Source organism: Malaclemys terrapin, chromosome 4 (assembly GCF_027887155.1).
Source record: "Malaclemys terrapin pileata isolate rMalTer1 chromosome 4, rMalTer1.hap1, whole genome shotgun sequence".
NCBI lineage: Eukaryota > Metazoa > Chordata > Testudines > Emydidae > Malaclemys > Malaclemys terrapin.
In genome coordinates this window covers 56,305,090-56,333,084 of record NC_071508.1, presented here as the reverse complement: position 1 = coordinate 56,333,084, position 27,995 = coordinate 56,305,090, and the positions used below count along the sequence as shown (strand labels likewise).

General features: G+C 40.1%; 2 protein-coding genes across 4 annotated transcripts in view; one reads left to right on the top strand and one right to left on the bottom strand.

Annotated features, from left to right (window-relative positions):
* Positions 1 to 1,240: 1,240 nt before the first annotated feature.
* On the bottom strand, positions 1,241 to 4,027 carry ADM (adrenomedullin). Its single transcript, XM_054026333.1, has 4 exons — positions 3,925 to 4,027; positions 3,254 to 3,364; positions 2,853 to 2,993; positions 1,241 to 2,384 (listed from the first exon to the last, which is right to left on the bottom strand). Exons 2-4 carry the CDS (start codon positions 3,349 to 3,351, stop codon positions 2,036 to 2,038), a joined length of 588 nt encoding a protein of 195 aa, XP_053882308.1. The 5' UTR covers positions 3,352 to 3,364; positions 3,925 to 4,027; the 3' UTR covers positions 1,241 to 2,035.
* A 6,743-nt stretch (positions 4,028 to 10,770) lies between these two features.
* SBF2 (SET binding factor 2) overlaps positions 10,771 to 27,995 on the top strand; it is a 586,194-nt gene continuing 568,969 nt past the window's right edge. For all 3 annotated transcript variants that reach the window (XM_054025187.1, XM_054025186.1, XM_054025185.1), the window contains exon 1: positions 10,771 to 10,952. In XM_054025187.1, coding sequence (XP_053881162.1) covers positions 10,898 to 10,952 — 55 coding nt within the window. In that variant the 5' untranslated portion in view covers positions 10,771 to 10,897. The remainder of the gene's footprint in view (positions 10,953 to 27,995) is intronic.

Sequence of the window (27,995 nt, the reverse complement as noted above, 5' to 3'; positions counted from 1 at the left end):
GCTACCAGCTGAAATTTGCATGTAAGACAACTCATTTCTATGGGAAATGAAAGCCTGATCAGCATATAAGGGATAATATTTTAGGTATGTGCTTGAAAAATGTTATTTTCACCCATCCTCTCTGCTTTTCCACAAAATCTGGATCAGAAAGGCCAGCAGGAGTAATGGGAAAACTCTCTTGTAAATTTTACTTGCCACCTGTTTGGTACATATACATAAGTGCCAGTTTGTAAAAATCAAAACCTAAACCAAAAAACTAGCTTTATAAATCCCCACAGCTCTAGACTATAGGAGTCTTAGTTGAGAATTTTTTAGGGAAGTGGTTAACACTAAAGGCCTCTCTAAAATGTGCCTATAAAAACTTGTGGATACACAAATCAACACAAGAAGATAATGCACACAATTGCAAGTTTTGTTCAAACAGCTGGGGACATCTCCACCTTTTGCAGATTCCTTGTAGAGGTAGCTCTGATAAAGGAGACACTAATTGTCATCTCCCCTTAAAATGATACCCCCTGTAAAGTCTATAAAAGCAATGGTATGCTTCAAGCGGGTGGGGTTCCACCTTCTTGGGTGGTTGAATGCACTTAATCCATGCCTGAGGAGTTGAACTTCAGAGCATTGGTAATGGGCACCATTAGATGGTGCTGTAGCTCTATTAACAAACTCCATAGGATCTCGAATTTGTTTTCTGGTCCGTGGTTTTGGGAATTTTTAAGTAACGCTAAGATGTCCTGCCCACATTGATCCGGTCGGCGTCTAAACTTTAACCTGAACTGTGGCCCAGGAAATCCTTCACCATAAGTAACCTTGTAAACTGCCATGACCATTTTTTGGAACAGGCTCCCTCAATAAATCTATTACTCTGTTGTGCAATGTTGGAACTTTGCGGTTGTTTCTCTGATTAATGATGGCAAAAAATAAACTTGCACGATCAATCCTGCCTGTGAGACATTTCAGCCCGGGTTGAATCATGTGCTTAGGAAAGGCCTTGGAGCCTTCTGAATAGCCCTGCTCCAGATTTTAAAGGGTAGGTTATGCTTTTATTATGTTTACTTGCTAGAGGCTTTTCGTCGCTGCTTTGGCTGCTAACAAACTGCCTGTGATTAATGGCTTGATAGCCCTGTTATTGCACTGGCGTAGTGCCGTGTCAAGTATTAGTTACGATCGGAGAGAACAGGGTCAGAAATGACTAATTTTGATCTTGTCTACCCTCTCCAGAGACACCATAACAGCACTGTTTTATGTAATAGTGTTTATTTTATTTCACACGTTACCCATGGAGAATAGCGGATACATTCTCTACATCTGTCACCAGTCCAGAATGCAAGATAAAAGACTCAGAGAAAGTTAAACACCAAGATTTTACATTCACGCTATGAAAAATAGAGGGAATACAATGCTTTTTAAAATGCCCTTATGCAAAAATAGATACCGTATAAAAATAACTCTTTTCAAAGATGCAAAAAGGACGGGAAACAGTAACATCTTAAATATTGATATTTATCTTATTATACACACACAGCACTTTTAATTAAACCACGTACAATTGCACTTTTCCTCTCTCTATTACATTCAAGTATAAGGCAGTCCCCGCAGGGACTAGTGAGTGTCCGAATCCCTGCCGGGTGCAGACAATTGCAGAGGGTGCTTCCCCCAGCCCAGTGGCCAGGGCAGGCAGGATAAGTCCCCGTATGTCCGAGATCCAGGGTTCACACGACTTCACTTGGCAGCCCCGTGTGATGTGGCACCAGAGAGAAGAGAGCCAGCTGTGAGCTCACCCCTCGCGCGCTCCAGACCCTTCCTAGGGGCGCTGCGCCGCTGGCGGGCCCGGCCCGGCTGGTGCCGAGCGCCTCCGGGACCCGGCAGCTGCTGTAGCCCCAAGTCTGTGTGTTCAGTCCCAGGCAATGCGGGTGCGCGCCCTGCTCCGTCTCCGAGGCTGCCTGGCCCCACGGGCTCCCTGATGCTGAAGCGCCGGGGAAAGCCACCATCCGAGGTGGCGCCAGCTCGGTGCTTGGCTGCTCAGCTGCAGCTCTTAAGTCCTGAGAGAGGGAGCGCGGAGCTGCGCCTGCAGCCGGCCGGGCTGGCCTGGGGCTGCGGCGCTCGTGCTGTCCCGGCGGCTGGAGAGCAGGGCGAGCCACGGAGACTGCGTCCGGCTAGGGGCTGGCACCGAGCGCCGCCTGCGGCCGTATCCCAGGGGGCTGATCTTGCTCACGGGGGCAGCGCCGTCCTTGTCCTTGTCCGTCAGCTGGTAGATCTGGTGGGCCAGCTGCTGGATCGTGCAGGTCCCGAACCTGCAGCCCAGCCGCATGGCCTGGAAGTGGGGGAAGCCGTTCATGCTCTGGCGGTAGCGCTTCACGCGGATGCGGGCATCCTCCGGGCTGCTGCAAGACACAGGGGAGAGGAAGAGGAGGTGAGAGAGGAGCAATGGGGCTGCGGAGCAAGGAGACCCTCCTGGAGGAGGAAGGGGGCTCCAGGGCTGGGGGAAGCCAGGGGTTATCAGTGCGTATAGGGAAAGGGGCGGCTGGCCAGTGCTTGCAGTGGCTACAGAGGAAAGGCCATAGCCCAAAGCTTGCTGGCTGTAGGAGAAGGTGACCTCGCAGTCTGGTGGCTGATACTATTTCTGTGTATCCGGGACTCAAGTTCCCATTTATATTTGGCTTTCCACAGCAAACGTACTAGTCTCCCGCCAGCTACAATGGGGGACGCCGGAGCCAGATCCCAAGAGCTTTTACGGTCCATAGGGGTCCTCCCCCCGGCTGGGGCCAAGCAGCCCGAACAAGGGAGACTGAAAGCTTTCCACCGGCTGGCGCAAGAGCCCGCCTGCAATACGTGTGTGGCCGCGAAGTTACCTGGGATGCGAGACTCGGGGATCCTCCTTCACGTCCTGTGACCTTATGAAAGGCTGCACGTCCGCAGCTGCCACTTGCCCGCTGAACGTGCCGGGAGGTATCGCGTCGCGCTTGACGCGGCTCAGTGCCCATTTGGTCCATCTGAAAGGAGCAGCAAAGGGGGGGACGGGCCGTTAGCGCGAGCCCACAGTGGAGGAGCCAAACCAAGCACAGGCAAAGGGCTAAAGGTTCTGCCAGCGCAGGGTTCCTAAAGGGGTGTTGTAGGGCTTAGGCACCGTGCTATTCCCACAGGAGTTTACACCTTCTGACCTAGGACGGAGCGCGCCCGGACGGCTCGGACTATTAGCCATGTCTCAGAGCCATTCCTCACCCTGGGCAGAGAAGCCCATTTAGATACTTACTTTCTTTTGAAGTCTGAAGCGACGTCTAGCCGTGCAGCATGCACCCCAAGGAAGGTCACGGACCCGAGATAGAGGAGGGCTACGTGAACCAGTTTCATTCTGGCTGAAATCCTGGTGGAGGAAGACGAGAAGAAATGTCATCAGGGGTATATTTAACATAGATGTTGTATTCGGTTACAGTGAACTCTACGCCTCGGGATGGTCCCCAGCCATTGGGGACTTGGTGTGTGTGCTAAACGAAGCGCTAATATTGGTTTAGCAAGTTATCGCAGAGTAAATAAGAGCCCCTCCAAAGTTTGCTTTTGTCAAACATTTTACTTGCTTACATGACTGAGAGCTAAAATTGTCAAAAAAAAAAAATACCCCAATGGCAATGGGTGAAATTAGGATTTCATTCACTCACGCGATTAGAAAAAGCTTGCTACTCCGTTTTTAAAAGCATGCAACGAATTCCCTTATTAGCCTATATGTAATTGCATTTGGTTTTAACCCTTGACAGCTCAGCTTTCTTAACTCGCATAGAAAGCTATGGTTTACATTGCAAGTTTCAACTGATACCAAGAGCCAGTGCAAACCCAGCAGCATAACTTCATGCATTTAAAATAACAAACCAGATTTGGTAACTACTCGCCCCCACCCCCAGCCAATTCCTCTTTTTAAAAGATCCGTACCTGATGATGATGATAATCCACTGAGAAAAATCTTCGTATATTACCGATTCCAAGTAGCAGTTTCCCTCGGAGTCGCTCTGCCAGAGAAACCCTTCTCCCTGTCACTGAGGTAAGCACTGGCTATCCTGCGCGCCACTTCACACTTTTATAGAGCAGCGCCGCTGGGGAGGGGGAGGAGCTTCGTATCACTGGTCTGACACTTTCTGCCCCCGACCCCCCGCTTGCCCCATGCACGTCTAGTATTAATCATACTGCTGCGATAAGCGTGGATTGGGGGCAACCAATACTAGGGCAAAAGTAAGAAGATTAGCAAAAAATATCCCGTACAAGCTTGTTGGCGTTGTGCTATTTATCAAAGGAATTTTTAGGTGTTGGTTCTTAGTCATTGCATGCTGCAACGTTCATTACAACTTACAATATCTGCTGTATTGATGAGTCTGTTTTATACTCGGAACACTCAATACCTATTGGTCTATGGAGTATAGATACAGTATATCATATATAGTTCCCTCATAGAATATAAACACTATAGATAGGCATTTATAGATGTATTGTAGCTAGACCTGATCATACAAGTGCAGCAAGTAAAAACTTTTTTAAAATTTTATATTTGGAAAATGTGAAGTGCAATGGATAATTTTAATGAACAACAGGCTCTGTTACATAAGTAAGGAGATGAATACATCATCCAGCATTGGTATTTATTATATACCCTAGAGCATTTCTGTCTGTTGTTGATCGTTTTAATGTAAGCTGACATTTAGATAGTGTTAAAACATTAAGTTTAGAACAAACATTTAAAGATTCAAAGGAAATTGTATTGATATGGAACTAGAGACACGGTCATCTAAATACTACAATCTATAGACTTTTTAAAAAAATGCAAGGGAAAAAGTTTTCATGGGCCATTTTAGCCCTGATCCTGCAAACACTTAAACATATGCTTAACTTTAGTCAGGATAGTAAAGTTAAGCACGTGCGTGTTTGCCGGATCGGGACCTTTGTCAGTATTCACCATAGCCAATAAAATATAGCTTTGTTCTACAATGGTGTGACATCTCTACTATGAACATTTCAGACGTTTGGGTTTCTTTTTCTCTCTCTTCCCCTCGGATTCTTTTTACTAGAGAACATTTTTACTCTGTACCAGAATGAACCAGATTTATCCGCTGTTGCAATGCAGATTATTTAGCCTCGCATTGACATTTTTCTAGAAGATCCCCTGGTGTTTCTTGCTGCCTTTGCCGTTGAGAAATATTGAAGGATAAAAACTGGATTCAGACTCCCGAGACATTTAATTCACAATCCTGCCAAGAGAAACATTATTTAGGAAATCAGGTGTGTATACGTGTGTGATGCTGTCTTTTTTGGTAAATTTGGCGTGTGTGTCACCCTTGGAAAGGTATGTGTATGAAGATGATAGAGACTTTCCTCTGACTCCACAGATGACTCAATCTAAGGTGATCCCTCCCTTGCCAGCAGCGTCCAGAAGCATTCACGTCTCACAGCAATCCCAGTGTACACACCTACTTTGGGATAGATTGCTAGGCTGGTGGCAATAAGGTAGGTGGTTGGGGTGTGGTGGGGCGTTGCAGGTGAATTACAGAGATGCATTCTCCGGATTAACTATTCTCCCTGAAATTGCGGCTGCTACCGTGGAGGCAGACAGGGCGGTCACTTCCAAACACACGTTATCCTTCTCCAGAAAAAGTGGGACGTTTCCACGTTGCGATTTTAATACAACTTCAGGGCTTAATCCTGCAAACATTTAGGAATCTGTGTAGCTTTACTGAGTAGTTCCATTTCCTTTCATACATACTGTGTCCCAAAACAGAGTTAAATAATGCAATAGTGACAGTTAAAGGATCAGCGGAGGGAGGGAACAGTTAAGAAGTAGATGAGGGAAGTAGACGGCATTTATTTTATAGACAAAATAAACAGTTGACAAATTAACATACACTCAAATGATCATTTACACAACTAAAGCTCAAGTGACTACTAACCATCTGTTTAAAACCTTCCTTAATCAGCAAAAATACATGATGAAGCTGACCCTACTTTTTCTGAGAAGGCAGAATTTAATGTAATGGGCATTGCTTTGGTTTCATATTATTATAATCCTCTGCAGTTCCAGTAAGAATACATTTCCTCAAATGTGAAACATTCCTAATTAAAATAGCTAATTAAAAATTATTGGCTAAAAGAGAAATTCCATTCTTTATACTTTTAGAAAATATAATACAGGAAGAGTCCTATATGGATTTAAGATTTGTCATAAACCAGTCACGGCTTTGTGTCACTTAACAGTGACATGCTTAAAAGTATGTTCATTACAAACACCATTTCAGTGAGATATAAATCATTTTAACCTAACATGAGAATGAAACTTGTCACTCAATTTATCAACCTGCTGGGGTAGTTTCTGAAAAGGGCTGGGACAGGTAAAGCTGATTTTAGGTCTAACATGAAAACCTTGCTTTCTGGATTCAGATGCTTGTTGTCCTAAACACATAAACACAGAGAGAGTTTAAAAATGAGCTATAAACACTGAGTTTGTACATGGGGTAATATTGCCTCTTTTATTTTGAAAATTATTTCTCAAACAGTCAAGTTATTTACACTTCAAAAAAGAGACACAGGATGTTCCTTGTATTATTCATCATATATTTTTGAGGCAACATAATTAAGTACAATGGAAAATATTTCTCCTATGAGATGTCCATTCTCCCATAGCTACTAGTTCCCATTATTTGGGAAACTCACTGGTCTGGAGGAAGGAGTGCTAGGCTAGATGTTACGAAGTATGCATTTTTAATCTGTTACTGACTTGCTGTTGACCTTGGGCAAGTCACTTCAACCTCTCTGTATCTCAGTTTTCCCATATATAAAATTGGATTAACAGTATGTACCTTCTTTGTAGGGAGATAGTGAGGATTAGTTAGTGTTTGTACAGCACTTTGAATAGGCAAAGTGCTAAGTATTATTGCTGCCATGAGAGTTTCTCTAAAATCTCTGTGCATCAGTGGGAAAATAGATCCATATGACTTATGCAAGAAAATATTTCCTTAAAATCAGTGAGAGATTTTCTTGTGCAAGGAGTATGGAATTTGGCCCTTAAGTATGGACTGATATTAATTTAATGACATTTATATGCAATTTACTTTGTCACACTACATATTATAGTGAATCTGAAGTTGGACTAAATATATGAATGTAAGTATTCTACAATATGTAGTGTGTAAAATCTCAGCCAAAGTCAAACTGCCGAACTCTTGCTTTTAGTTTTATTGCTTTTCAGTTAATCTGGGCCAACATATTCTAAAGTGATTAGTGATATTAGGTGCCTTGATTTTTAGGTGCCCAACAAGAGATGCCTTAATGGCATCTGATTTTCAGAAAGTGGTGAGAATCCAAAAATTGAGGCACCCAAAAATCCCTGGACACTTTTGAAAATCTAGGCTCTGGGACTTGTCCATAGTCATCATTTTGAATGTTCCATCTACAAGATACGTTCACTCAATGTTCTGAGAGCTCTTTTTAATTTCCAGGCAGAACAGGACGAGTTCCTCTCCCTCTCTGGGAGGAAATATGATCTCATTGTTCAGGCATTGGACAGGGATTCAGTAAATTTAGTTTCAATTCTCCACTGTAACACAGACTTCCTCTGTGACCTCAAGCAAGAGTCTCTCTCTCTCTCTCTCTCTCTCTCTCTCTGCCCCTGTCCTCATTTGTAAGATGGGGATACAGGGATGTACAGAGGATAACTCCATAAATATTTAGGAGATGGTCAGATACTACGATGATGGTGACCGTATGGTACCCAAATAGGTAGTTTAGTTAAGAAGTGAATTAAAGTTAAGAAGTGCTTTTTCTTTTGCTTGACTGTTTTTAAGGTGTGCCACCCTGTGCCGTGATCCCACTAGATTTTACAAGCTAATCAAGATTTAGCTATGTCTGTTTGGATGGAAGAGGCAGGAAAGGTGAGGTACTGTTGGTAGCAGTGCTGGTGAGACACTAGTATATTTTTTTCTCCTAATTGCATACTGAATTAATATCCCAGCAAAATCCTATGTAACATTGTCCTGCTAGAGATGCTCTCTCAAATGAAGTGCAAAAGTAGAGGGTCTGAGATTTGTTTTGATAAAATAATTCCATGGTACTTTTTGTAAAAGTAGAGATGTTAATCCTAAACTCCTGGTCAAATTCCAAATTAGGTAATTACATTCTGCCTATATGAACTCCTCCTGCAGTTTCAATTGTACAGAATATTATTCAGTCCCTGTTGTAAACTGCTCTGTACTCTTGCTGGGCATGGTCAAACAGTTGCTGTGTTTCACCCTAGTGTTGACTCTATTGATCTCACCTCACAGAGGTGCTGTGTGGCTTAATTAACAAATGCATAGCTTTTTGTTATTTCAGCAATGCTTTTCATCCAAAGATCTCAAAGTAGTAAAATTATACTATTTTAAAGACTTTTTACCCCTACATTTTCAAAGCAGCTCTTTAGGTTTCAGTAATTAAAATCTATGAGAACCATGCTGCCAAAAACCTGCATGCTGCTTTAAAAATGTATCCTTTAAACTTATTCTAGCTACTCTACTGCTCAGGGGGAACCAAACTAATCTAATCAGAACCCCTACAGCTCTTCTTTTTCTCTAAGCGAATATGCAATATTTTAGATTAATCTTATGCTCTTGTCTTTTCTACTGAAGTTTACACTGCATTTTATTAAGCCTAAATCTTGCTGCCTGATAATACTTTATGGGAACGTTGATTACATTAAGGGATTTGGGGAGCTGCTGCCCTCTCCTGGAAAGTAACAAGCAAAAGGATTTTAATGATCCATATAATTTGTGGTCCACCCCATCTATACTAGGAAAGTGTTGCTTCTAATTACACCTCTTCTGAATTTAGAGTGTAGTTATTCAGTATCTGAGATATGGACAATAATATCCCTATACAAAACATGTTTATTACTGTATTCCATATCCTAACTTATGATGAGAAATAAATCCAGCTGTAACCTAACATTAGAACTAAACACTGATTCATAACACTTACTGCTGCAGTTCTTACTATTGTGCTGTACAATATGTCTGGGATATAAATGGTGGTTTTTTATCTTATTATACTATTTTTGGCATACACTCAACCAGTTAATCGAGCAATGTCTTGTCAGACACAGTACATATCACTGATCGCATAATCTTTGCAGTGGCTGTTAGGCCAATTAGGCTTTGGCATAAGAGCAAAAGGTGTCAGTCCTATTTACACACTATAAATAGCAACCTGAAATCTTCCACTTAACTGTAAATGCGCTCTGCAGGATCTTGAAGAATAGCATGTTGCTAGGATATCACACAAATGGGTAAGTAGAAGACCAACAATATTAAATAAAAGAGATACTGCAAGTCTGCACTTGAGTCACAACAATCGTCTTCCAGATGAGGATTTGAAAGTGACACCAGCCTGTGATTTTCCCCCTCCTTGGCTGCCAGTGCCAAAGTTGTACTCCACATGGAGTCTAAATGTGGGAAGCAAAGTTGGAAAACCTGTTAATAAATATGTATGGAAAAAGATATCCAGGCACATCCAGATTGCAACTAATATGGTTACCATATCTCATCACATTATTTTAATAGCAATTTGGGCCAGAGGCAGCCTGCCTCTCTCTCTCTCTCTCTCTCTCTCTCTCTCTCTCTCACACACACCTTCTGCCCCAAATTTTCCTGCTGACATTATTGCCAGAGACAACTCAGTGCAAGCATAATAAGAGTGATAGAAGAAGTGAGGTTTTTACTCACGAAAGCTTATGCCCAAATAAATCTGTTAGTCTTTAAGGTGCCACCAGACTCTTTGTTGTTTTTGTAGATACAGACTAACACGGCTACCCCCTGATACTTGAAGAGTGATAGAGTTACTACAAATAATTAAGGGACTTGGTGAATGCTGTGCCGTGATAACTGCACTCCGTTTAGGAAAGCCTGCTTCCCTCTGCACCGTAGCATGTTCCTAACAGCCAAAAGAAAAAGTAAACAGGAAACTTCCTGGAAATTCCTGGCCACTGAAATTCCATTCTTAAGAACGAACTGAGGGAGGTTATTTTAGATACCCTGATCGTTCATATTAAGGCATTTATTTTGCGTGCACTGCACTATAAATGCATCAGCAAAATATTATACAAAACGAGAGGATGATGCGCTTTACTGCAAATTTTGCAACAGAAAAGGTCCCATGTTTAGGCGCTTAATGAAGTCAGGAAAGATATTTTAGAAAGACCTTAGTTACCGGCTGTTTTTTTTTTTTTGGTAGTTTTCATGCGTTAAACTCAAAGTGCGTTAATAAACTATAAATAAAAGGAATGAACGATGTACATCTTGCTGCAACCTTTACAAGAGAAAATGATCTTTGGGTGGGTATTTTAGAGAAATACATTATTTTTTTTTGCATGCACTAAAATGCATGGGTAAACTACCTTACTGCAACCTTTGTAATAGGGAGGGCTCAAATTCAAGCGCAGAATGAGAACAGGCATGTTTATTTTGGGAGAGATCTTTACATATTTCTTTGTTTGCCCATGCGGTGTGCATTCGCGAAATGCAAATAAAGCAGGAGGACGCTGCACCCCTCCGCTGCCTCTACACCTAAAAGGGAGCCCGTCCCGAATTCAATCGCGTGCTAGGCAAGGCTAGCCTGCGCGAGGCGGACAATAGCCCAACAGCATCTCCTCGCGCCGCCGCTCCGCGTGCTATTTGTAAACCCCGCAGCCCACGCCCAGCCCCGGCGGGGTCACAGTACAGCCGCCGAGGGGGCGCGCAGGCGCAGAGTGCGCTTGGGTGTCCAACATGGCTGAGGTGCTGCTGTTGCTGCTTCTCTTGCTGGAGCAGAGGGCAGGATGCTGAGTTCCCCAGCAGCCAGCAGCAGCCTCAGTAGTGGCAGGGGCGGTGGGGGCTGAGGCAGGCTCTTCTCAGCCATGGCTAGGTTGGCTGACTATTTCATTGTGGTGGGCTATGACCATGAGAAGACAGGTAGGTGTGGCTGTTTGTAATGCTGCTGTGTGGTGTCTGGCCGCCCTCCCCCAGCCCCGTGGTGTCACGCAGGCCCCCACAAGGAGGAGGTGGAGGCTGTGTGGCCGTTGTGTGCCAGAGGCTGCTGCGGGGAGCCCTTCTCTTCAGGACAGGAGGGGTTGGCAGGGGGGATGGGGTAACTGCCTCTCCCCAGGTTGAGCAGGTTGGTGGGGGAGTCAGGGGGTTGCTTTCACGAAGGGGACTAGTTTAGCAGGGGGTTAATTTCCTCCCCAGGACGGTGGATAGGTTGGAAGGGGATTCCCTTCCTGCGATGAAGGCGGGCAGGTTTGCTTCAGGACTTCCCAGAGCACGGGCATGTGTGGAGTGGCTTTCAAAATCTGCCAATGAAAATAGAAACACACTAGTAAAGCCCCCCCTTGTCCCTCCCAGCACTAAAGCTCCTGTCACATCCTGAGCGAGTTATGAATGATGCAGTGGGCGGGGGTTGGGATGGTCATTTTCAGCAGAAGAGGTGACATTCTGATCCTGCCACTTATTGGTAATTTCACTTGGATGCAGGCTGTTGTGCTTTCCAGGAGCCATTTTGATCATTTGAAGGAGTGCAATTGTGAAAAAAGAATGAGAGATTTTAAATGCCTCATAATTTACATCATAAAAATTATTCATTGTAAGAGCCTTTAAAGGTTAGCTTAAGAAGAATCCCCAGGGGGGGACTCTTGTTTGTTATTTTGTGAGGTGTTTTCTCTATAAGGAATAATATTTTTGTTATTCCTTTCTCCTACCTCTTTGTGTATGTAGTTTTTCAAAATATTTTGTTTAGCAGAATAGTAAATTTAATGCTAAAAGAAAGATTAAGTAGGCTCTTCCTGGAAACCAGTTGGGGTTATTGTCCTTTTGTTTGGAGACAATTGTTAATCACCGCCTCACTGAGATGCCATTGATGATTTAATATAGGTAGCAATATGGCATTTTGTAGGTTCTGTAAGGTTGCCTGTGTTATGGAATTGATACAGCAAAAATGTTTTTGCTCCTCTGCTCAGATGAGAGGGGGAGACATTATTTATGTTCGGTGTGCAACCTTAGAGACAAAGAAAAATTGAAATATTTGTTTTTCTCTAATATTTGTTAATGATGACATGACATCACTTGATTATGGATATTGCTGAAGAAACTTTCAACCCTCATACTGCTGTATTTTAATTTTCAGTTGAGTTGTTGATTGGTACAAATACACACAGACTTGCTTTTCATTGGATATTTTAGGGTGAGCGTTTAATCAGCTATTGTCATTAAGCAGGATTTTAAATAATTAAATGCTTTTTATAAATGCCTGAGGCTACATGTAACAAACCATATTTAAATCTTGTACTTGAATCTGTATTCATGGACTCTCTGAAGGTAATGGTTACTCCATAGTTTCCTTTATGTATTGTCAAAATATACATAATAAAGGGTTAGTTTAACAGAAAAATAAAATCTTTTAAATCTAAGTATTGTATTTAGAAGGTTTGCATGGCTTGGATAAAAATCTGTCCATAAAAGATTTGGTGTCCCTTTTAGAATTCACACATCATTTTGTCTTATGCATTGCAACATGTACAGGTCTGTCGCATCTTACGCGCATTTAACATGTGCAATTTCAACGTTACGCGGTCGCCAAAAACAAAAACAAAAAAAACAAAACAAAAAAAGAGGAAAAATAACAATTTTAATACTATACCTGTAGTGTGGACGATTTCGCCCGCCATTGAACTCAGTGTAATTTTGGCTATACGCGGTTTTCGCTTTACGCGCTAACCGCGGAACGAAACCCCCGCATAAGATGAGACAGACCTGTATTGTCTTTTCTAATTCCAATGGTGAAATTATAGGACTTGTGAAGCACTGTGAAGTGGAAGTAGAGTGTAAGAAGCCAAGGGCCATTAAGGGGAAGATACAAATATGTAGATCGCTTTTTTAAGAGTGTGCAGTCAGCTTTGACATCTTCACTATATGAAGTAAATTGGACAAATGTCTGTATTTGAAAGACCCTGATCCTGCAAACACTTAAGCACATGCATAACTTCATGCACATCTCATTGACTTCTGGACTACTCCCTTGTGTAAAGTTACACACATGCATAAAAGCTTCCAGGACAGGGACCCTAATTTGAAGAGTCCGTGTCCTGAAATAGTTAGTTTAGACCTGACAGAGAAATCAGAAGTTATTATTGAATGGGTTTTTCTGCTGTTTTAACACCTACTGTTCAAAATCTTTGAGAGAAAACAACATTCTCTGGAAGACTAGGCACGCACTGTATTCCAAATTCCTTCACCCCCACGTGCAATTCCATAATATGCAGAGTACTGAGCTTTTTTTCTTTTGTGACATTCCAAAGTTCTTTTGGTGTATTTATTCCATTTCCTTCTATATTAAATAGATGGGCCCAAAAATATTTCTGTAAGATAAACTTGTAATTATTCTTGATGGTTTTAAATAAATCTTTGTGTATAGACATTTTCTCTTCACTTTCTCTTTTTAAAAGGCACTTGTTTTGGTATATTAGAATGTTTTAACTTTTAACTGAAGTGAAAAATGTTTGTATTTAAGTTTAAATGCAAAAAACCTGTTACACCAACTTTTCTAAAAGATTTCAAATAGACTCAGTATAAAATTTTAAAATCTAGAAATATATATCATGTAGTTTAAGAAACTATTTCTAGAGTTCCTATTGGTAGAAAATACGCTCAACATCAGTCTTACAACTCCTGATCCAACAGGTGTTTTTTAATTGCATCTGAAAAAGGGAGAAAGATACCGTTTATTATAGTCTTTTTTTTTTTTTTTTACGTGGCCCACATCAGTTTAGTGTCCGAGTGCCTCACAGACACTAACAAATTTATCCTCACAGCACTCTGATGAGGTGGGGAAGGATTATCCCTAATCTACAGATGAAGAACTCAGGCAAGGAGAGGTGAATGGATTTACTCACAGTTGAGAATTCAACCCAGATTTCCTCAGTCACAGTGCGGTGTCCTAACGACAAGACCATCTTTCTTATTACAAAGGCAAATCTATTTCACCTGGCACTTTATCCATAGCAAACATGTGCTGACAATTTTCCCACATAGTTGATTATTTATACTTGGATGTTTCAAAATTGTAACATTTAGCAATTTACTGGTGCCTTGGTTCGAACTTCCTAATTGAGTTTAGTTTCATTGTAATCCCAAAATAAGAAGGAATGTAGAGTTTAAAATTAGTGCAGCCTCTATAATGTTTTCTTCACTTTTTAAAAATATTAAAGCTTATTATGAAGTGATTTTTATGATGGTGAAAAGGTGCTGTATTGACAATCCTGTTGATTTAATCCTATGTTTATTCATGAAATAGGTGTACAGCTGCGGCATTATAAACTTCCCTATGCCACTCTGTTAGTGTACAGCTTTGTCTTGGAGCTACCATCAGTGTGTCAGTCACACACAATTGGTGGATTAAGCAAACTCCTTTGATTAGATTTTTCAGTCTTTGTTAGTTTGAAGTATGGCAGACATTCACTGACACAAATTGGCAGGTTATATCTAATCCTGCATCAGTTTTACAAATACATTGCAAGTATTGAAGTATTTGGGTCCTGATCCTGCATTTGACTGTCTGTAGGTGCACTGTTACACAGATTTCTGCTGAAGTCAATGGGACAGTGTACCTGTGCATGATCATATGGAATTGGGGTGGTGGCTTTTATTGGGAGAGGGTGTCTGTACAACTGCGTATTACCCTGTTGTTTATGGTTTGTGATATTGAGCTATAAAATCTAGTAACCTTAAAAACTAACAGAATTATTTGTTGTAGGCATTGCAATCTCATGCAACTTTTCTGATAATAAGTATGTGACTTTTTTTGTGCGCACATTTACTAACTGTTGAATGTTTCAAGAAGGAAAATTATTCTTGTGGACTTGCCCCATGATGCATATAACCGTCAATATACATACATGTGAGCGATGCATGCACGGTTGAATCACAGTTCTGCAATTGTATTCACACACATAGACCCTTGCACCATGATCAAGCCCTACTTATCGTGGATGTACTCTGTGTGGATATAAGAGCCCACATATGCAGATTGGAGTCTTAATTGCAATGGAATTGAGCTTGCGCTCTCAACACTTCTTTTGAAGTCCCTGATAATTTTGGGTGTGAAGGGATGCAGCAGCCCCTTGTCGGAAGTGAAATAAGCAAGCATTTAATGTGACAAAAATGAAGGAGTCAGATTTAATACATGTAGCTCTATAATTGTTAGTTACTGCTTTCACTTTTATTCTGAACTAACAATTATAGAGCTACACATGTTAACTCTGAGTCCTTCACTTTTGTCACATTAAATGCTTGCTTACTTCAGTTTCCACTGCTATATCCCTTACACACCCAGAATTATCAGTGACTTCAAAAGAAGTTTTAGGTGCACAAGGAATGCAAGCTCAGGTCCATTGTAACTAGGACTTCCATCTATGTATGTGGGCTCTTCCTGGGATGGAGAAAATTTTTGTTATCCAGCCCGTTAGTATAATGGAGAGTTGCTGCAGAAATGGCCCAAAGGGCACATATGGAGATTTCTTTGCAAAGAATGTAGCAGTTTGAAAATGTAGGCTCCATGAATCAAAAAACACCACTTCATGTGCATTCTATGACTTTTTTTTTCCATGGGTTTTGAAGTGTTTGATGTGCTTTAACAACAAGAATTCCCATATAATGTGTTTGCATAATGGAATGTTGATGTTTAGGGAAGTGCACAGATGTTTGCAAAGATCACACAAGGGCATGAGAAAACATGCTACTTTTTGTTTTTTTGTTTTTTTGCTGGTATAAGCCCTAATCATGAATTCATCGTTGGAATTTACATATGGCCTTATTCAAAAAGGTATGTGAGAGAGACAATATTGTATTGCTTTCCCAAAACAGAAACAAAATGGTAGTGGCAAAGAAAGAAACTAAATATTGGGCATGTTTAATCTGCCCATACACTCACCATGGCTTTTCTTTAATTAAAACACTGGAAAAAGAACTTGCGTGTAATTGAGATGCAATAATGTATACAACAAAGTAAACTCTAAAAACTGCCAAAACAGAGAGAATCTGTTATTTTTTGTAAATATTTTTTTCTAAAACTAAACAACAATTAGTCTGCATTACTCTTGCTCCTGGTATTCAGTGGTTCTATGTATAACAAAGGGAATAAGGCTTGAGTACTTAATTTTTATTGACTATTACAATGATTAATAAATTCTAATGTGACAAGTGATCATACTATAACTGCTTTACCTTCACTTACAAAATTATCTAATCTTGTTTATTTTAAAGAAATCACTCTTACCTAGCTTTACATCTTGTTATCTAGCTTCACAATCTAAGAGAGCGTGCAGTGAAGTGGGCAGAAGAAATTCATAAGATGTGGTATTTTTGTTTTGATTCAGTTAACTTTTCTGTGATCAGAGTTTGCTTATAAACAGAAGGATGATATTGTGTCCTATTCAGTTAAAACAAAACAAACTCCAGCTAGAATTAGAATGATATTTTTTTTATGATAAGTCTTTTTCAGATGATGTAACTGGTGTGTAACTTCATAATAAGTGCTAAGTAGTCTTTTCATATTTAAAGCAGTATCACATATATTACCAGGACAGGCATTCTGTTCGGCTGCTCCACAAATCAAGGAAAGTCACTTTCTTCCTCTTTTAAATAAACCCCTCCTCTTCCCCCTCCCCCCCCCCCAAAAAAAAGAAGAGATACTGAAGTAGGAGTGTAGGAAATCAGGTTGTTACTTGACTCCCCTATTTGTGCCACAACTGCATGAGGGATAGTTGCAGTCTAGTCCTAAAAGTACAATATACCTAAAACCAAGAAACCAACAAAACAAAATTAAAAAAAAAAAAAAAAGCCCTATCCTTTTTGTGGCAAAGGAGCATTAGTGCTTCATCAAAGCACAAAATCTGCTCTGAGCTAAATCAGAATGCAGCTACTCAATATTGTGCATTGGATAAGACCACCGGCGGCTCCAGGCACCACTGCTCCAGGCACCACCGCTCCAAGCGGGTGGCGGCCTACCGGTCCTTGTGAGGGCGGCCGTCGGGCTGCCTTCCACGGCATGCCTGCGGGAGGTCCGCGGATTCGGCGGCAATTCGGCAGCGGGTACGCCAAAGCCACAGGACCAGCAGACCTCCCGCAGGCATGCTGCCGAATCCGCGGGATCAGGGACCTCCCACAGGCATGCCGCCGAAGGCAGTCTGCCTGCCGTGTTTGGGGTGGCAAAAAAGCTAGAGACGCCCCTGGATAAGACATTAGTAATCACACATGATTGACATCAGTCACTTGGTGTATAGGAAAAATGAAGTTGTAACAGAAGGTTGTCACATGAGTAGTGTAATCTTCATTAAAATATAATCCACTGTTACGTAGAGCATTAAGGCAAAGCAGAAATATGTTTGTAATGTTCTTTTCCATTGACATTCTCTGGTCTCTGAAAACTAAGATTCAAAGATTTGCTACCAATAAAAGCATATTTATTTATTTAAGCTGCTCATTGTAATTGAAAGTGGTTACTCTGAATCACTGATTCATAATTTAAGAAAATACTGCAACTCTGAAGGTGAAGTTATACCTTCTTGTTCTGATACTTTCTTCAAAACTTGGATTTTGAACTTTGTCCACTGGATCGCCCTTTCATAGTGATAATAGGAAGAAAAGAGTATTCTTTTTAATAGAGAAACATTTCATACAGCTATTTCAGTTTAAATTTTAATGTCCAGAAGGCACACATGCTTATTGTGCACGCATGTCCAGAAACTAGTTTAACTTGTCCTGGCATTGTTTAGTAAGGAAAGATAATGAACATTTTATATCTTCAGGGATGTTGTAAGACTAAATTGCAACAGAGAAATAATTGCTCTCTTTTATTCCGTGGCAGTCTTGAATTAACATACTGCAGTTTTATATCTAACTGAAGGATGTTTCTGCTTGACACGGTATATTCTTCTCTTCTTGGCCAGCACGTTACATTGTGCAAGTTTGAACACTGCTAAAGCCCTGGGCTTCTATAACTGCAAACATATTGTGCAGTAGGAAACAATGGTGACTTGCATTTTTAACTCCTGCAATATAACAAACATAGTAGCCTTATCATATAACACTAGGGAAGATAATTATATTGCTCTGGTACTTCATTGACATGAATTTAAAATACCAGTATGATAGCAACTCACTCCCAATAGCTGCAGCTCATAAAGTGGGGAACTCAAATTGTGGCATAATTTTCGAACAGGAAACAGTAGGTGCAGTGTTCAGCTTTGAAAAATATTGCTAAAATCTGTACCATATAAACTGATAGATTGTGGGAAAAACTTGCTGATGATCTCCTTCTACTCCATCTTTGCAGAGTAATGCAAGGTTTGCAAGTTGTTGGTGCTAATCTAACAATGACCACTGTGATGAATGACTAGATTAATGTGATTGTACTGAAGGTGTTTGAATTCTGTTGTTTTGGGATAATTTATGTCAATTTGTGTACTACTTGCTTTTTATTTTTTTTTAAAGAATAAATTGCACCTATAGTATTAACATCCTATTCTGAAGTCACGAACAATCTCGTTAGTGTTAATTGAGATTTAATTGCTAAATCCCTGCATACTGGGCAGAGAATATGACTGTTATTTATCTGTGTCAGTAACTTGGGGATACAATGATTTTATTTGGCTTTTTAAATTGCTTCTAAGTTAATTTTACTAATTTTGTTCCTGCAATTTCAGTATGGTCAAACAATGGAACCAACTCATACAATAACCTATAATATTGTTTAGAATATAATTTTCTTGGGAACATAGCAAATCAAGCATGAAAATACAAAATGTCTATTAAAATAGACAAAGGTACCAAATGCTTAATGCCGTAGACAAAACCAAGAATTGGCCAGGATCAGTGAAACTTAAGTGCCCTTTTTGCATATTTGGGTGTTGATGGAAATGCTAACATGTAAAAATTCTGAAGATCATCATAATCACAGGTATTAAGAAGATTCTACAAAACTATTTGGGACACTTGATAACCTTTATGAATAATTATATACACAACAATTACGTTAAAAGAATATTATTATGGTTGCAAAGTAAAGCACTCACGTTAGGAAATGCTAGAACTAAAGTTGCCTGTGCAACCTTAATGAGCCCCCCTCCCCCTCCGTGCAGATGCATTAAGATAGTCATTAATTACATGACTATGTACTTTTTTTTTTTTTAATACAGGACTCCTGTCTCATTCAGTACTCCCAGTGGACAATGCTTAATTAATGAGCCGCTATCAATATTTTGTTTTATTCTCATTGTGCAATGTGTGGCCCCATGCTTATTTTCTGCACACTGTTCTTACCCTGCTCTGAAAACGGAATGATTAATTTCCTAGTTGGGTTTTCTATGGCATTCATCACTATAATATCTGAGTGCTTTGTAAACATCAGTAATTTTCCCCCCAAGACCCCTGTGAGGAGGAGGGATATTATAATCCCCATTTTACAGATGGGGAGCTGAGGCACAAAGATTAAGATCAAAAGTGTCTACTAATTTGGTGTGCCCAATTTGAGATAGGTGGGATCTGATTTTATTTTGTGAGAGCATTTAGAAATCTATAGAACTCTGTAGATTCAGACACATCTCCCATTGACTTCAGTTGCAGTTGAGAGTTCTTGGCACTTCTGCAGATCATTCCTCAGGGTCTCAAGATGGGCCCCAAAAAAACAAGGAACACGAAGTTAGTGACCACTTGTGAAAATTTTGGTTTCATTGTTTTCATTAGCATCACATAGTAACTCTGAGGGAGAGGAGGGATAGAATCCATTTCCTCCAGGGCAGCATTCAACTGCTTTAATCATGAGACTATCCTTTATCTTCCTGTAGGCCACGACCTTCTTCATCATGATAAATCCCAGAGCAGATCCATTCTGTGCACTGAATGAATCAAGGACCCAGTGGAAAATATAGTGAATAATCATATAATTAAGCATTATATCATAATGCATATACCAAAGAGGCCGAATTACGGTTCCACTGACAATCTTAGTTCTGGCATTTCCCATCTTCAGTGCTTGACTTTGCAATCTTCATAATCTTTTAATTATTTCCTACCTTTTTAAAAAAGCAAATTGAAATAAATTCCATCATGTGGGATTATACTGACATCCACATAGGTCATCAGCAGGGTTGGAACCTTTAGATCCACTCTTCAGACCTCGCCACTTGAGCTAATGATGTAACTGATGGCAGTTGTAGCTTGTCCTCTTCTACGGGAGCTGGCAGAGGGGGATGAGACATGCATTTTGCCAGTGGGTTTCACAGATATTTGCTGACAGCAGAGGAATGGTGAGACTCGGGACCCTTGGGCTCCATTGCATCCCTTATTTCTGGAGGAACGTGTTCTCTAGTGGGCAGGATCCTCTTCACATTTTCCCCTAAACCTGATGCCTTCTGTTCCATCCTCTCCAACCTATCCCGTCTTTTCTCTGCTCCTTGTCCCAGTCCCATTCTCCTTGTCTACCCTGTCCTAATTTCCACTTCTCAGGCTTCTTACCCAAGTCCTAGTCTCTCCATCTGTCCAAGTCTCCAGTCTACTACTTTCCCTCACCCCCAAGTCTGGTTTTGTCCCCTTTGCTTTCAAATCAGAGCACATCCTCCAAGCCATCTGGGTGCCAGTGGGGTATGCGTGTGTCCTTGAGACAGGCTCTCAGTTCCAGTGCCTGGTCCCATCTCAGCCCGGGCAGCAGTTACGGGGAAAATCTTCTGAGGTCTTGTTCATTTACTCGGTGAGGATAGAGCATGCACAGTCCCCTCTCATAAGAGCTGTGAGGGGATGGAGCATGTTCTGTGGGAATGGTATGTGTAGGGATTAGATGGTGTGAAACCCCATGTGGTCAGTGAGGATGGAACCTTTGGAGATTTTAGCTATTAAAATTGAAGAAGTCTCTATTGAGCGTATGCGAACTGCAAATTTTCCCTCCAAAGGCTTATAACTTAGCCAAATTTGGGTGGATTTTCAAATTTGGGTGGATTTTGGATGGCAAAAGGTACATCACTGGCACAAAGGTTACCTCCCCCTACGCCCCATCTACATTTCAATCTCTTCCCCAAAGTATGGGGATGCTAGAGCACTTAAAACAAAAGATCACTAGAATATTTTTAATATGTAGAAGACCATGTCTTTTTCCCTGGCCTCGTTCTCGGAAATGGCTGACCCATTATGGCTGAAATTAATAAAAAAAAAAAAAAAAAAAAAAGCCCCTGGCAGGCACCCAGCATAGAAAACTTCAGTCAAAATGGTTAAAGTTTGGCAAAGTTATAAGCAACTGAAAACAGTGTTTATAAGAGGCAGTGTTCAAAAAAAGCATTGATTCCTTCTTAGTTTATTATAATATGATCTTTGTTTAGATAAAGTCTAAATTCAACTAATATGTAATATATTTTATCTTTGCACTTTTTAATGTTGTGATGAAATTGACCTATACAGTTATCTTTGGTTATTGTGTTCAGTTTTGTACAGTACAAGGAAATTTAAATACTTAATTCTTCCAGATTACCAGTTTTTATTAGGGAAAAAAATAGTGGGGAGTAAGTTTCAGTTCTTGGCAGCTTTTGAAAGAGTTTGAGTGCTCTCAGGGCCAGATTCTCAGCTAATGTAAACAGGCATAATTCTCTCAACTATAAAGTATTAACTATTAACTGACAGGACACAAAACAAGGCTGTCTGATCTCTGTTAAAAAGCACACATTTGTAAATGCCACCATTTATTAAAACTTAAACTATTAATTTAATCTGAATTCCTACTTATTGTGTAATTCTGTGACACTATTGCATGAACTAGCTCTGTGTTTTTTTGTTTTAAATTTAAAAATCAGTCCCTGTGTGCTAGCATTTCTTGAGAAAACAGCATAGACAAAATAATAATAATAATAAAAAAAAAAATCCTTCAAAGCCAGCAGCATCCTACTTGACTTACCCCCACACTTCAAAATGCAAATAAACCTTCTTAAGAAATTCTCATGTTATTACCCTGCAGAGCAGTTCCTAGTTCATAATCCCATCATGCGACTGTCCCAGTACAAGTGTACATGTGAGCTTCAGTATAAAGATAGAGACTCTACATTATTACTAGACTAACAGCCAACAGTTAATTTAAAGAGTTAGTTTAACACAATGAATTACTGACTTTTTTTTACTAGAGGTGGCGAAAGAATTTCAAACTCCTAGCCGGCCTAACTAGTGAAAGCAAGTCGGGAGGGCCCTGGGTCCAACATTTGTGAAGACTGACAACCCAACATCCTACCCTTCTTATAGACACTGACAATCTGACTAGTTACCAGCCTCTCTTCAGTCTTCCTTTTTTGAAAGTTGATTTAAAAGGTTGTTGCATAGCAACTCTCACAACCTCTAGTCCAAGGATAGGCAACCTATGGCACACGTGCTGAAGGCGGCACGCAAGCTGATTGTCAGTGGCACTCACAGTGCCCGGGTCCTGGCCACTGGTCCAGGGGACTCTGCATTTTAATTTAATTTTAAATGAAGCTTCTTAAACATTTTAAGAACCTTATTTACTTCACTAAACTATTGTTGTATGTAATATATTCTAGACAGAGACCTTCTAAAAATGTTAAAATGTATTACTGGCATGTGAACCTTAAATTAGAGTGAATAAATGAAGACTTGGCACACCACTTCTGAAAGGTTGCCAACCTCTGCTCTAGTCCTTCAGATCTCTTTGGCACAGAAACCACACTTGATGCATTGATCTCCTCCAGGAGTAGACAGTGAGCTGATATTTATTAGCTCTGTTAGAAACTTCTGATACAGTTGATCACAAGATGGTGTTGAATCTGCCTATGGCTAGTAAGAGTGGATGGTACTAGGAAAGAATGGAGCATTTCAAGAGTAGTCAGGAGGACCCCAACATCCTACTGCGGAAATTGCTTACTGACCCCGAAGATGGTTTTGTGTGGTGCTGAAGATGGGTACCCACTTGGTGGATAATGAGATTTTTTTTGGGGGGAGGGTGGGGTGGAGGGGTTGTGTGTGACACCTATCATCCATAATATGCATGGTTGCTGGAGGGCTTCTGCATAGAATTTAACCTATAAAGCCTGGGATCTGCCTGTTGGGATTTGCCTGTCTGACTGACTGCCATTCTTCCTATGCAGCACTGCTGCAGCTGCAGTCAACTGAGGCACTTGAGTTGGAGTTTCCTCAGTAGAAGAGAGAAGCTGCTGGCAGAGCATTCTCTGTGAAGGTCCTTTGAATGTGAGATTCACTCCCCCAGGGTCTAGAATAGCCTGAACTTTCTGATCTTTAGGGTATTCTGCAAGACTTCTGGGGAACATTAGGTTTCAGACAGAATGGGAGTATTTTGTCTTTTTAAGGTGCAACTCGATCCCTTTTATTCTCTTTGTGGCACATAATCTAGTCTCTTGTGTGTCTCATTTACTTTGGTCTCATTTCAGTTGTTAGGTTTAGTGTGTGAGTTCTGGGTGGTGTTGATGGCCTGTGGTATACAGGCGGTCAGACTAGATGATTTAGTGGTCCTTCCTGGCCTTAAACTCTATAAGGTACACCTACCTTTGATCTGGAAGGTGTGATTCCTGGCTTGTGTAGATGTACCCGCATTAGCTGCCTAAAAATAGCAGTGTGTTTGCGGCAGCATGGGTGGTCACTTGGATTAGCTGACATGAGTACAACCCATCTGACCTCTGGGCCTGTACTCAGGCAGCTAGCCCAAGTTGCCATCCATGTTGCTGCAGATGTGCTGCTATTTTTAAATGCTAGCTCAAGCAGAGAGAGTGCAGATACATCTACACAACCAGGAATCACACCTCTCAAATCAACTGTAGATGTACCTCATAGAGTTTAAGGCCAGAAGGGACAGACTAGTTTTTATAAAGGGGGAAGCTGATTAGGTTGTGTGTCTCTCTCATAAGATCTGTCATAGTAGGGGTCCCAGAGCCTGGAATGGATGCATTTTAATGCATTTATAGATTGAAATAAAATATTTGTGTGTGTAGAGAGAGAAAAAACTATGCCTTTGAGGTAGTAGGGCAACAGAGTTTGTAGTTCCAATATGTTCAAAACTTCCCATTGGGTCTAAAACATGACAGAAGCCATACAGAACCATTATTTTTCAGTCATTAGGTATACTAGAACTATATTGATATGTTCTCTTATTGTAGACACTATTATTGCAGAGGTAAGCCTCAGTGTTATGTAGCTATAATGTGTTTTATTACAGTTCAGAGTGTCAGCCAAAAGAAGAGTCATGTGTTTTCCAATACTGTAGAATTGAAAAAGAAAACAAAATCACGTGGAACCATGTATTAGCTATTCTGAATTCAGCACTCTTTACAAAATGGTGTTTCCTGTTTGACTGTAATCTAGGTAAATAATGATACTGTTGCTGAGTAAACAATGTTGCTTAAAGTTACGATACTTTTAAAAAAAAACTGATATTTTGTTGCGATGTTGATAAATACACTGTTTTTGTGAGGCTAGAACAGATTAATTATACAACATTAATTTTTCTATAGGTAATTTTTAATATATATTCATCTTCTCCTTTGTTTTTGGAGCTTGTACCCCATAGTAGCTATCTATGATAGGCAATATGGTCACTGCAGAGTTTTCATTGAATTAGTAGTATTGTGTATGAATGTGTATTTTTCACCAAAGAACAGAATTACACCTTTTCAGATTTTAATGTTTTTTTGAGATAATGATGTGGCCAAATCAAAAACTTGCTAATTGCTACAGGAGCAATATTTTTCTAACAGTAGAGGAGTAAAATCCTTTACTGAGAAGGAATCCAGAAATGAACAATAATAGTTGAATAAGAAATAGAATTATGACAGACAGAAAGCAGGGCTGGGAGAAGACTTTTATAAACTAAATTTCCATTTACATTCATGTTGAAGCAAAAACAAAACAGGATTTTTAAATGTAATTTACTACCATGTCTTTTTTTTGTCTGTTAGGATTTTAAAACTATATTCCTTGTTGTTTCTCTTCAGCATCTGTCATCTTCTTTTTTGATATTGACATCTCTGCTTATTTATGATTGTTAGTTACAAAAATGGAGAGGGATGATTATTGATTTGTATTACAGTAATGCCTAAAAGTCCTGGAGAAAATTGGACTTGGGGAGTGCGGGGAGAGGCAATTTTGCTAGGCCCTGTACAAATCTATAATTAGACTCTCTCTACCCCAAGAACTTATAATGGCTTGTGGCTAAAGGAGAGGGCTGGAAATCAGGACATCTGTATTCTAGTTCCATCTCTGCTGCAGATTTTGTGTTCCTTTGGTCAAGTCATCTAATATTGCCGTGACTTTGCCATCCTGATTTTATATATGAAGAAGCTATGTATCCCTGCCAAAGGGTGGTTGTGAGACATAATTCCTTAATGTTAACATAGATTTTTGGCATCCTTGGATGGAAGACTGTCTCAAATAGAAAAGTATTATTCTAAATTTGCAACCCCCTGCTCAAAGCAGGACCAATTCCCAGCTAAATCATCCCAGCCAGGGCTGTCAAGCCGGGCCTTAAAAACCTCCAAGGAAGGACACTCCACCACCTCCCTAGGTAACGCATTCCAGTGTTTCACCACCCTCCTAGTGAAATAGTTTAAGACTTACACAGATGCAGCTATATCATTATGTTGAAATCAAAGGGACCATTCACAGGTGCAGAGTTAAGTCTTAGTGTAAGCCTGCAGAAATGGGCCTTCAGACTCAATATCCACTGTCCTCTCTTGAGGGCTAGGAAAGCTACAGCTCAAGTTTCAGCATATTGTGGTGGTACTGTCTCATCCCAAATCTTGGACCATCCAATGCAAATGATGAATTTCATGCATGATATTTCTAATGTTTTCTTTTTTATTTTATTTTTTTAAAGTGGGGGAAAATATTTGAAGGCTGTCTTCTTCTATCATAAAAGAGATATGAAGGGCATAAACCCAATACGTTTTTGCTCTGCACTGCACCTTTCACCATGTCTTTTGAAGCCTTACTTTTTAATCTATAGACCTTGTTCTTGATGGGATTTTCTGTATGAGATCTGAGGAGGGAATTTTATAAATAATTCAGAAACTTGCATTTGGGATATGTGGTTAATGACCCCACCTAGAGATGAATTTTATTTCTCAGTCAGTCTGCATCTATGCCTCATTAACAGTTTTCCAAGACAGGAGTTTGAAAGAGGCAGTTAACGCAACTATTCACCCCTATGTTCTTTGTTACCATATTCAAAGCTCTTCACAAGTGTGACTTGTGGGACTGAAGGGCTTAAAAAAGGTTGAGAAACTATTTATATTATTTCACTCAATCTTTTGGTTAAGGGAAATGCAACTACATTTTTATAGTAAGATTGTTGAGGTGGAGCAAATTTATTTACACTAAATACCTCTCTTTTAGTGCCAGATCAGTTTGCCTTTGGTCTGTCCCCCTTAGTACCCCTTGTCCCCCTTAGTACCGCTCAAAATAACAAAAGCCTAGAAGCATTTGGTACAAGGAGTTGACTGTTGGACAAAACATAAATGCAAAACAATAAAAATAAAAAAAATCACTGTATGAAAAGTTTAAAAATTTTCTTTGATTAAAGTAATCTTCAGTGAAAAATTAGTGAGGATAACAAGTTTATGATCAAAGTAGAGAGAAACAAGTTGTGCATGAAATTGTCCCACTTTCTGTTGGACCTCCTGAAAGCTATGTTGGCTCTATTTCTTTTGAATATACTATACCAAGTTTCATATAGCATTTTCCATTAAAATTGTTTCTCAAATTGATCTAGAGTTAAATTGGCACCGGCTGGCACTGCAGCAATCTTTGTAGTTCCATTAATTTAAATGGAGCTGTTTAACTTTAAAGCAACTGAGGGTCAGTTTCACAGTGTTAACAAAAGAAGGAGCGAGAAACCAAAATATAAGGCAAGGGAGAAAATAAGTTTTTTGGATGAGATTTGGAAAGAGATGAAAATCTGGATTCATTGTCACGTTGCTCCTGTTTTTTACACCTGAATAACTTTATTGAACCCCATTGAAGAGCAGAGTGCAGAGTTAAATTTTGTGAAACTCCCAAAAGAATGGATCTCAGCCCAAATTAGGAGCCACCAGAGAGAGAGAGGGGGAGAGATTTGATGCAAAGTGATTGAAAAGGATGTGCTTAATATATTAAAGTTACAATAAGGAGCTCATCTTCTAGCTACAGTACATGAGGCATATATGCTTGTGGGATGATACTTCAAAGCTACTATGCATATCAGGAGTAGGGGTGTGTGTGTGTGTGTGTATATAGGTACTCTAATGTATATTTCTGCGGATGTGTATTAGTCTTTGAAGTGTGTCATCCTACTCTGTAATAGAAGTGACCAGCTAGATTTTTATGTATTAATATGACTTGTTCAGCAAAAGGGTAAACAGTTTTTATTGAATACATATGGGCTGTAAGAAATATTCAGACTTAGTGGAAAATTCTTTGTTATACTATTATGTGTTGTTTTGCTGTCCTTTGAATCTGTGTAGTCAGTCCAGACAAAATATTTGTCCTAGCAAGACGTGAATCATTCTTTGTAAAATTTATTTATCATCTCTCTATATCCTGAAAATATTTTGTGTGTATAAGAAATAGTGAGTACCCAACATAGGTTTACTGTCAATGTACGTTTTTACAGCTGTTCTGTAAAAATCAGATTTCTGTAAGATCAAAATATTATTGAAATGTTTTATCTTACTGGTACTACAGGAAGTACACAGGGTGGGAAACTCCCAGGTGGCCCTCAGCTCTTCATTAGACGTGGGCTACCAATGGCATGTTTATAACCATTCTATCCAGCTGTTTAGTTCTGGGAAAACAGAGGAAAATTTTGTTCTTTCATTGTGCACACTCTGTTGATTCTGGAATTGTAAAGAAAAAATATTTAGTGTTATCCTTCATTATATCAGCATCTGTCATCAGACAGGAAAAAGCTGACCCAGTCATAATACTTGTAAAGTG

Coding starts and splice junctions, on each gene's coding strand:
- ADM (XM_054026333.1), bottom strand. CDS start 3,351: ATGAAACTGGTTCACGTAGCCCTCCTCTATCTCGGGTCCGTGACCTTC. Junction 2,994..3,253: donor GCTTCAGACTTCAAAAGAAA/GTAAGTATCTAA, acceptor TGCTCCTTTCAG/ATGGACCAAATGGGCACTGA. Junction 2,385..2,852: donor CCCCGAGTCTCGCATCCCAG/GTAACTTCGCGG, acceptor TGTGTCTTGCAG/CAGCCCGGAGGATGCCCGCA.